General features: G+C 44.7%; 1 protein-coding gene and 1 pseudogene across 1 annotated transcript in view; one reads left to right on the forward strand and one right to left on the reverse strand.

Moving 5' to 3' along the window:
* The window catches only part of LOC127629175 (uncharacterized), a 2254-nt gene extending 590 nt beyond the window's left edge, over positions 1 to 1664 (forward strand). Inside the window, exons 2-4 of the mRNA XM_052106284.1 lie at positions 1 to 87; positions 832 to 873; positions 1101 to 1664. The exon at positions 1 to 87 is cut by the window's left edge and continues 121 nt beyond it. Of these exons, the coding sequence (XP_051962244.1) occupies positions 1 to 87; positions 832 to 873; positions 1101 to 1402 (431 nt within the window). The 3' untranslated portion in view covers positions 1403 to 1664. The remainder of the gene's footprint in view (positions 88 to 831; positions 874 to 1100) is intronic.
* A 203-nt stretch (positions 1665 to 1867) lies between these two features.
* Positions 1868 to 10000, reverse strand: part of LOC127629178 (E3 ubiquitin-protein ligase UHRF2-like) — a 41087-nt pseudogene continuing 32954 nt past the window's right edge.

Raw genomic sequence — 10000 nt, forward strand, 5'->3', positions numbered from 1 at the left:
CAGTTATGTTTCAGACGCTAACAGCTGTTTCAGAAGCTAACATTTATGTTTCAGACGCTAACAGCTGTGTTTCAGAAGCTAACAGTTGTGTTTCAGACGCTAACAGCTGTGTTTCAGAAGCTAACAGTTATGTTTCAGATGCTAACAGCTGTTTCAGAAGCTAACAGTTATGTTTCAGAAGCTAACAGCTGTGTTTCAGAAGCTAACAGTTATGTTTCAGACGCTAACAGTTATGTTTCAGAAGCTAACAGCTGTGTTTCAGAAGCTAACAGTTGTGTTTCAGAAGCTAACAGTTATGTTTCAGACGCTAACAGTTATGTTTCAGACGCTAACAGCTGTTTCAGAAGCTAACAGTTATGTGTTTCAGAAGCTAACAGCTGTGTTTCAGAAGCTAACAGTTATGTTTCAGATGCTAACAGCTGTTTCAAAAGCTAACAGTTGTGTTTCAGAAGCTAACAGCTGTGTTTCAGACGCTAACAGTTATGTTTCAGACGCTAACAGCTGTTTCAGAAGCTAACAGTTATGTTTCAGACGCTAACAGCTGTTTCAGAAGCTAACAGTTATGTTTCAGACGCTAACAGCTATGTTTCAGACGCTAACAGCTGTGTTTCAGAAGCTAACAGCTGTGTTTCAGAAGCTAACAGCTGTGTTTCAGAAGCTAACAGTTGTGTTTCAGACGCTAACAGCTGTGTTTCAGAAGCTAACAGTTATGTTTCAGACGCTAACAGCTGTTTCAGAAGCTAACAGTTATGTTTCAGACGCTAACAGCTATGTTTCAGACGCTAACAGCTGTGTTTCAGAAGCTAACAGTTATGTTTCAGATGCTAACAGCTGTTTCAGAAGCTAACAGTTATGTTTCAGAAGCTAACAGCTGTGTTTCAGAAGCTAACAGCTGTTTCAGAAGCTAACAGTTATGTTTCAGAAGCTAACAGCTGTGTTTCAGAAGCTAACAGTCATGTTTCAGAAGCTAACAGTTATGTTTCAGAAGCTAACAGCTGTGTTTCAGAAGCTAACAGTTATGTTTCAGAAGCTAACAGCTGTGTTTCAGACGCTAACAGTCATGTTTCAGAAGCTAACAGCTGTGTTTCAGAAGCTAACAGCTGTTTCAGAAGCTAACAGTTATGTTTCAGAAGCTAACAGCTGTGTTTCAGAAGCTAACAGTCATGTTTCAGAAGCTAACAGTTATGTTTCAGAAGCTAACAGCTGTGTTTCAGAAGCTAACAGTTATGTTTCAGAAGCTAACAGCTGTGTTTCAGAAGCTAACAGTCATGTTTCAGAAGCTAACAGTTATGTTTCAGAAGCTAACAGCTGTGTTTCAGAAGCTAACAGTTATGTTTCAGAAGCTAACAGCTGTGTTTCAGACGCTAACAGCTGTGTTTCAGAAGCTAAACTGATGTTTTAGGGATATTTTACTGGAGAGCAAGACAGAAACACTGATGAGGAAAACACAGTTTGAACTGATGAATTGAACTTGATTTTTCCGCCCCGTCTGACCCCAGATCAGCCACAAAACCTCCGATCATCCATTTACATGATGCATATCAAGCTTCCGCAGGTCCCGGTGCAGCTCGGCGCAGAACTCTCTTTTATCTCTGGATATGAAATGAATATTCAGCTGAAGGGAGATGATCTGCGGTTCAGGACAGTCGCCCAGTATTTACATGCCGACCGGAGCGACTTCGGACTCGCGATTATTATCGTCCTGAAGGTTCGGGGTTCATCAGACCCGCAAATTAAAGACGGAACATTCGGGTTCAACACAAGATCAGCTCAATTGACGGTATTTCTGGGATACGCGACAATAATTTTGAGTCGCCTCTTTAACGGAAAATACGTATAATAAAAAAACGCTAAGAGTTGTGCGCTTACAATGCAAGTCAATGGGGTTTAATCGGTAAGCGTTAAAATACTCACTGTTAGTACAGGCGCTAAGACATGAACAATATGTGTGTTAACATGATTTTACTCTCATTAAATCACTTAGTATTTTAACGTTTACGGATTGACCCCATTGACTTCCATTGTAAGCGCCGCAATTTTAGCATTTTTTTAATTAGACGCACGAAAGTCGAAAAAGTTTTTGTGGTAATCGACATTATGCCACAAATGACATTGATTAAACTGAACTTGTGTTGAACCCCGACATTTTTTTAAGATCGTTAATTTAATGAACAACAATCGTGAACTATTTGCATTAAAACAAAAAATTAAAAAAAATATTTTAATCCGAAGTTTATTGACCTCAGCATTAGACATCTGTTCTGCACGGGTAAATCTCACAAAATCACCACAAAATCAAAAGAAAGACTTATGTTTTAATTAAACGTTTTTTTTTTTTTTGTGTTTTTTTTTTCATATAAATTGATTTTGCAAAAACAACAACAAAAAAGTTAATTTACATATTTAATATTTTTATTTTTTTTAATTAAGAAAATTTCCACCCAAATTCTCATTACTATAATGCAAAAAATAAAACAATTAAATATTTTTTTAATTGTATTCATACACCTTAAATATAAAAACGTTAAAATGACACATTAAAATGATACATTTATTATTGAAGTATTTGTTGCGCTACCTCTAATGAACGTTCATTTAAATAATAATGAATCATTTATGAGAATCACTCGAACAACACAAAAGTAACATCCGGCACGTTCATGACAGGAATGACAATTTGGGGTGAAAACGTGTTTATAGTTGTCATGGAAACCCTCAAACAGGCTCTTATATTGTATGTGTTTCTTTTGATTTAAGGATGATCTGGACATTTGTGAGATTCACTTTCGACTCGAGCGGTTTAATGAGGCAAATCAACTCCTGCTGAACAGAAATCACGTCTGCCGTCGCTTTATTTCTCACACTGTGAACGTTACGTTCTTCGGCAGAGCCAGAGAGCATCTGTTGTGGTCATGATGGTGTCACGTGACGTGTCTTTGAATACAGTTGTCAGGCTGGTGTTGTTGGTAGAGCCCATCTACATGAAGCGTGTGTGTGTGTGTGTGTGTGTGTGTGTGTGTGCTGGAGGAGGCTCATCGTCCTTTACTGTATCCAGGGAAAAACTGATCGAGGATCAGCTGCAGGGTTTTATTGAGGGTCATGCTGTAATTTTTGCCCAGGTCATGACGACAGGCGGGACAGGTGAACACCTCAGCTCGAAACGACCTCTGGAGACACGTCTGTGACACAACAGAGCGCTGTTACTGACAGATCTGACAACATGAGCATTCTGTCATCATTTACTCACCCTCATGTCGTTTCAAAGCTGTATGACTGTCTTTCTTTTGTGTAACACAAACGGAGATGTTGAGCAGAATGTTCACGCTGCTCTTTTTCATGTAATGAGGGTGAATGGGGACTGGGGCTGTAAAGATTGAAAAATGCATGATTATCAGTGAATAACGACTTTTCACATAAAGCTATATATAGTAGACCGCACAGAAATATAATTCAATGAATGTTTTTGTTTTGTTTTCCAGTAGAGATATCGAAACATTCTCAAAACTAAATGTTAATGACTTAATAGTTCGTGCCATTTTGCTTCTCCAGTATATACATTTAGTTTTGAGAATGTTTCGATATTTCTACAAGACAAAAAAAACATTCATTAAAAATATTTCTGTGCAGTCTACTAAAGCTTTATGTGAGGAGCGGACCCAATTTAAAGTCGTTATTCACTGATAATCATGCATTTTTCAATCTTTACAGCCCCAGTCCCCATTCACCCTCATTACATGGAAAAGAGCAGCATGAACATTCTGCTAAACATCTCTGTTTGTGTTGCACATAAGATGCAGGATTGGAATGCCTTGAGGGTGAGTAAATGATGACAGAAGTTGAATTTGTGTATTGGCAGTAAAACACACACCTTGCAGATGCTGTGTGAACACTCGGTCGTGATTGGCTGGTAGGCTAACTCCTGACAGCACACACACATGAACAGCTGCTCCACCTTACGCAGGAAGTTCTGCAGGGCGACAGGAAGTGATGCATGATGGTATCCATGGTAACTATTTTGACCGTGAGGTATATCTGTGCAGCTCTGTTACACTCTAAAATGAAGATTTCTGGCCAGAACAAACAAAGAAATTCAAAACGAACATTTTCTTTGTAATTTAAGAGCTGAAATCTGTTTCAGTGGATGTTTACAGGGAACATTTGTGATGGTGTTTTTGCTCAGATATAGTTTGGGGACAAAATTGTATCAAAGCTGATATGTGTGTGTGTGTGTGTGTCTGTCTGACTGTCTTTGTGTGTGTGTGTGTGTCTGTCTGACTGTCTTTGTGTGTGTGTGTCTGACTCTCTGTGTGTGTTTGTGTGTGTGTCTGACTGTCTGTGTGTGTGTGTCTGACTCTCTGTGTGTGTTTGTGTGTCTGTCTGACTGTCTGTGTGTGTGTGTGTGTGTGTCTGTCTGACTGTCTGTGTGTGTGTCTGACTCTCTGTGTGTGTTTGTGTGTCTGTCTGACTGTCTGTGTGTGTGTCTGACTCTCTGTGTGTGTTTGTGTGTCTGTCTGACTGTCTGTGTGTGTGTGTGTGTATCTGTCTGACTGTCTGTGTGTGTGTCTGACTCTCTGTGTGTGTTTGTGTGTCTGTCTGACTGTCTGTGTGTGTGTGTGTGTGTCTGTCTGACTGTCTGTGTGTGTGTCTGACTCTCTGTGTGTGTTTGTGTGTTTGTCTGACTGTCTGTGTCTGTCTGACTGTCTGTGTGTGTGTGTCTGACTCTCTGTGTGTGTTTGTGTGTCTGTCTGACTGTCTGTGTGTGTGTCTGACTCTCTGTGTGTGTTTGTGTGTCTGTCTGACTGTCTGTGTGTGTGTGTGTGTGTGTATCTGTCTGACTGTCTGTGTGTGTGTCTGACTCTCTGTGTGTGTTTGTGTGTCTGTCTGACTGTCTGTGTGTGTGTGTGTGTGTGTGTGTGTGTGTCTGACTGTCTGTGTGTGTGTCTGACTCTCTGTGTGTGTTTGTGTGTCTGTCTGACTGTCTGTGTGTGTGTGTGTGTGTGTGTATCTGTCTGACTGTCTGTGTGTGTGTCTGACTCTCTGTGTGTGTTTGTGTGTCTGTCTGACTGTCTGTGTGTGTGTGTGTGTCTGTCTGACTGTCTGTGTGTGTGTCTGACTCTCTGTGTGTGTTTGTGTGTTTGTCTGACTGTCTGTGTGTGTCTGACTCTCTGTGTGTGTTTGTGTGTCTGTCTGACTGTCTGTGTGTGTGTCTGTGTGTGTGTGTCTGTCTGTGTGTGTGTGTGTGTGTGTGTGTGTCTGACTGTCTGTGTGTGTCTGACTCTCTGTGTGTGTTTGTGTGTCTGTCTGACTGTCTGTGTGTGTCTGACTCTCTGTGTGTGTTTGTGTGTCTGTCTGACTGTCTGTGTGTGTGTGTGTGTCTGTCTGTCTGTGTGTGTGTGTGTCTGTGTGACTGTCTGTGTGTGTGTGTGTGTCTGTCTGACTCTCTGTGTGTGTGTCTGACTCTCTGTGTGTGTTTGTGTGTCTGTCTGACTGTCTGTGTGTGTGTGTGTGTCTATCTGACTGTCTGTGCTTGTGTCTGACTCTCTGTGTGTGTTTGTGTGTCTGTCTGACTGTCTGTATCTGACTGTCTGTGTGTGTGTCTGTCTGACTAGCTGTATCTGACTGTCTGTGTCTGTCTGACTGTCTGTGTCTGTCTGACTGTCTGTGCATGTTTTTGTCTGTCTGTATCTGACTGTCTGTGTGTGTGTGTGTGTGTCTGTCTGACTGTCTGTGTGTGTTTTTGTCTGTCTGTCTGTCTGTCTGACTGTGTGTATCTGACTGTCTGTGTGTGTTCTTGTCTGTCTGACTGTTTGTGTCTGTCTGACTGTCTGTGTGTCTGTTTGTGAGTCTGTCTGACTGTCTGTGTGTGTCTGTCTGACTGTCTGTGTGTGTGTGTGTGTGTCTATCTGACTGTCTGTGTGTGTCTGTCTGACTGTCTGTGTGTGTGTGTGTGTGTGTGTGTCTATCTGACTGTCTGTGTTTGTGTGTCTGTCTGACTGTCTGTATCTGACTGTCTGTGTGTGTGTCTGTCTGACTAGCTGTATCTGACTGTCTGTGTCTGTCTGACTGTCTGTGCATGTTTTTGTCTGTCTGTATCTGACTGTCTGTGTGTGTGTGTGTGTGTGTGTCTGTCTGACTGTCTGTGTGTGTTTTTGTCTGTCTGTCTGTCTGACTGTGTGTGTGTGTGTCTGTCTGACTAGCTGTATCTGACTGTCTGTGTCTGTCTGACTGTCTGTGCATGTTTTTGTCTGTCTGTATCTGACTGTCTGTGTGTGTGTGTGTGTGTGTGTGTCTGTCTGACTGTCTGTGTGTGTTTTTGTCTGTCTGTATCTGTCTGACTGTCTGTGTGTGTGTGTGTTTGTGTGTCTGTTTGTCTGTCTGTCTGTCTCTGTGTGTATGTGTGTCTATATCTGACTGTCTGTGTTTGTGTGTCTGTCTGACTGTCTCTATGTGTATGTGTGTGTGTGTGTATGTATGTGTCTGAATGTGTGTGTGTGTGTGTTTGTGTACCGGTCCCTCTGTCAGGAAGCTCAGAGCTTCGTCCCACAGTCTCTTGTTTGGTTCGTCCTCCTGTATCAGATTCTTCTGCTGTTCAGACAAAACAAACGATTCCACTTTCTTCAAACGCTTCACCTCGGGCTCGTCCTGCTCCTCACACACACCTGACACAAACACACACACACACGCACAGACAGACACACGCGCAGACAGACAGACAGACACACACGCACACGCACACACACACACAAATATAAATGTACACAGGGTTTTAATACAAATGTCGTAACTCACAAGATTCATTTGTATTAATTAGGTTAATTTGAGCATATTTAAGTTATAATGTTAATTTTGTTTACATGTGAAAGCATTGTCGATTCTCAAAAACTAATCAGAGTAAACATTGTTCCACGTTATCAAGTAATTATTCAAGACATGAGTGATGAAGGGAGAAAAATGAAACAATTCAGCAAATAAAAACATCAGAGCAAAGAGAGATGATGATGAAGTTTCTAACAGCAGTGTTAACTCCTTTAACAGGCATGATTGTTCTGAGGACGAGGAACAGTAAGTGCAGTGATAACTGTGTCACAGATGTAAATAAATACATTTAAATGTAACAACACGAATGTACAGAATAATTATACGGCAGATAAACACCTGACATGACATTTACAGTTATTAATCTGTTTCTCTCTCAACGCTCTCTTCCTTTCGGCCTGTTAATGACATCAGACAGTGACTGTCTTGTGATTGGTTGGATGACCTCAGGCCCCACAATGCATCAGGAATGTGCCTATAATCTCATAACGTTGTGTCGTTGTGTTTGGTGAGGTGTGACGTGTGACTGTACTTGTGCCGTCGTCTTCAGGACTGTTTTCACTGCCGTTACTCCGCACATCTTCATCCGCCTCCATCACAGGTTTCTCCTCTTCATCGTCAACTTTTTTGGATGCTCGGGATCGCGGTCGACCTCTCTTCCTGCCCCGCGGAGACCTGCCCACCGCTCTGACACTCGCCTCTCGACGAGTCTTATTGGCCATCGCCTCCAGATACCCGGGAGGATACTGAAGCACAGAAACACACGATCGGTATTTTTGGCTAAAATCTGGACGAGATCTTTTTTGTTGCTTGTGACCGTTTATAAACGTTCTGTTTGTTTCATTTCAGCTGCAGTTTCATTTGTTCTTTTGCAAACGTACGTTAGAGAAAACTAGCTTGCGTGATTTCCAAGTTTACGGAAGAGAACACGCGAGTCTCCCGGTACATGTCATCATACCTGTCTCGGGTGTGTCTCCTCACCTGGACTTTGAGGCCCAGTTTTTTGCTCCGTTCGATTCCCTCGGGTGTCCACGGCGCCGGTTCCAGCTCATCTCGCCGCAGCAGGTATCGCCACACCAGGAATCCACACTTCCCAATCTCCGGCCAATACTTCACCACCTGAACAACAACATAATACTGTAACAGACCACACACACACACACACACACACACACACACACACACACACACACACACACACACACTCTCAGTGTCGCACTCACTCACCCTCTCTCTCTCACTCACCCGCTTACTCTCACCCTCTCACTCACTTACTCTCACCCTCTCACTCACTCAATCACTCTCTCACTCACTCACTCTCTCACTCACTCACTCTCTCACTCACTCACTCACTCTCTCTCTCACTCACTCTCTCACTCACTTACTCTCACCCTCTCACTCACTCACTCACTCTCTCACTCACTCACTCACTCTCTCACTCACCCTCTCACTCACTCACTCACTCACTCACTCTCTCACTCACTCACTCACTCACCCGCTTACTCTCACCCTCTCTCTCTCACTCACCCGCTTACTCTCACCCTCTCACTCACTCACCCACTCACTTACTCACTCTCACCCTCTCACTCACTCACCCACTCACTCACTCTCACCCTCTCACTCACTCACCCGCTTACTCTCACCCTCTCACTCACTCACCCACTCACTCACTCACTCTCACCCGCTTACTCTCACCCTCTCTCTCTCACTCACCCGCTTACTCTCACCCTCTCACTCACTCACTCACTCTCATCCTCTCACTCACTCACTCACTCACTCTCTCACTCACTCACCCGCTTACTCTTACCCTCTCACTCTCACTCACCCGCTTACTCTCACCCTCTCACTCACTCACCCTTTCACTCACTCACTCACCCGCTTACTCTCACCCTCTCACTCACTCACCCTCTCACTCACTCACTCACTCTCACCCTCTCACTCACACGCTTACTCTCACCCTCTCACTCTCCCGCTTACTCTCACCCTCTCACTCACTCACTCACTCACCCTCTCACTCTCACCCTCTCACTCACTCACTCTCACCCTCTCACTCACCCGCTCACTCTCACCCTCTCACTCACCCGCTCACTCTCACCCTCTCACTCACTCTCGCGGGCACGCGCACTCACTCACTCAACCTCTCACTCACTCTTGCGGGCACGCGCACTCACTCACTCACCCTCTCACTCTCTCTTGCGGGCACGCACACTCACTCACTCACTCTCACCCTCTCACTCACTCACCCACTCACTCTCACCCTCTCACTCACTCACCCTCTCACTCTCGTGGGCACGCGCACTCACTCACTCACTCTCTCACTCACTCTCACCCACTCACTCACTCACTCTCACTCACTCTCGTGGGCATGCGCACTCACTCTCACCCTCTCGCGGGCACGCGCACTCACTCTCACCCTCTCACTCACTCTCACTCACTCACTCTTGGGGGCACGCGCACTCACTCACTCTCTCACTCACTCTCGCGGACACGCGCACTCTCTCACTCTCACCCTCTCACTCTCACTCTCGCGGGCATGCGCACTCACTCACTCTCTCACTCACTCTCACCCTCTCACTCACTCACTCTTGGGGGCACGCGCACTCACTCTCACCCTCTCACTCTTGCGGGCATGCGCACTCACTCACTCTCTCACTCACTCACTCACTTCTCCCTCTCACTCACTCTCTCACCCATTCACTCTCACCCTCTCACTCTCGTGTGTGTGTGTGTATGTCTGTTTGTGTATGTGTGTGCTTGTGTGTGTGTCTGTGTCTGTCTGTGCATGTGTGTGTGTCTGTGTCACCCTCTCACCGTCTCACTCACTCTCACCCTCTCTCTCTCACCCTCTCACTCCCTCTCACTCTCGTGTGTGTGTGTCTGTGTCTGTCTGTGCATGTGTGTGTGTCTGTGAGTGTGTGTCTGTGTCACCCTCTCACCGTCTCACTCACTCTCACCCTCTCTCTCTCACCCTCTCACTCATTCTCTCTCACCCACTCACTCACTCTCACCCACTCACTCCCTCTCTCTCTCACTCTCACCCTCTCACTCACTCACTCTCACCCTCTCACTCACTTACTCTCGTGTGTGTGTTTGTGTCTGTCTGTCTGTCTGTGTGTGTGTGGGTGCATGTGTGTGTCTGTCTGTGTGTGTGTGTGTCTGTGTTTGTGTGTGTCTGTGTGTGTGT

This window comes from Xyrauchen texanus, chromosome 35 (assembly GCF_025860055.1).
Source record: "Xyrauchen texanus isolate HMW12.3.18 chromosome 35, RBS_HiC_50CHRs, whole genome shotgun sequence".
NCBI lineage: Eukaryota > Metazoa > Chordata > Actinopteri > Cypriniformes > Catostomidae > Xyrauchen > Xyrauchen texanus.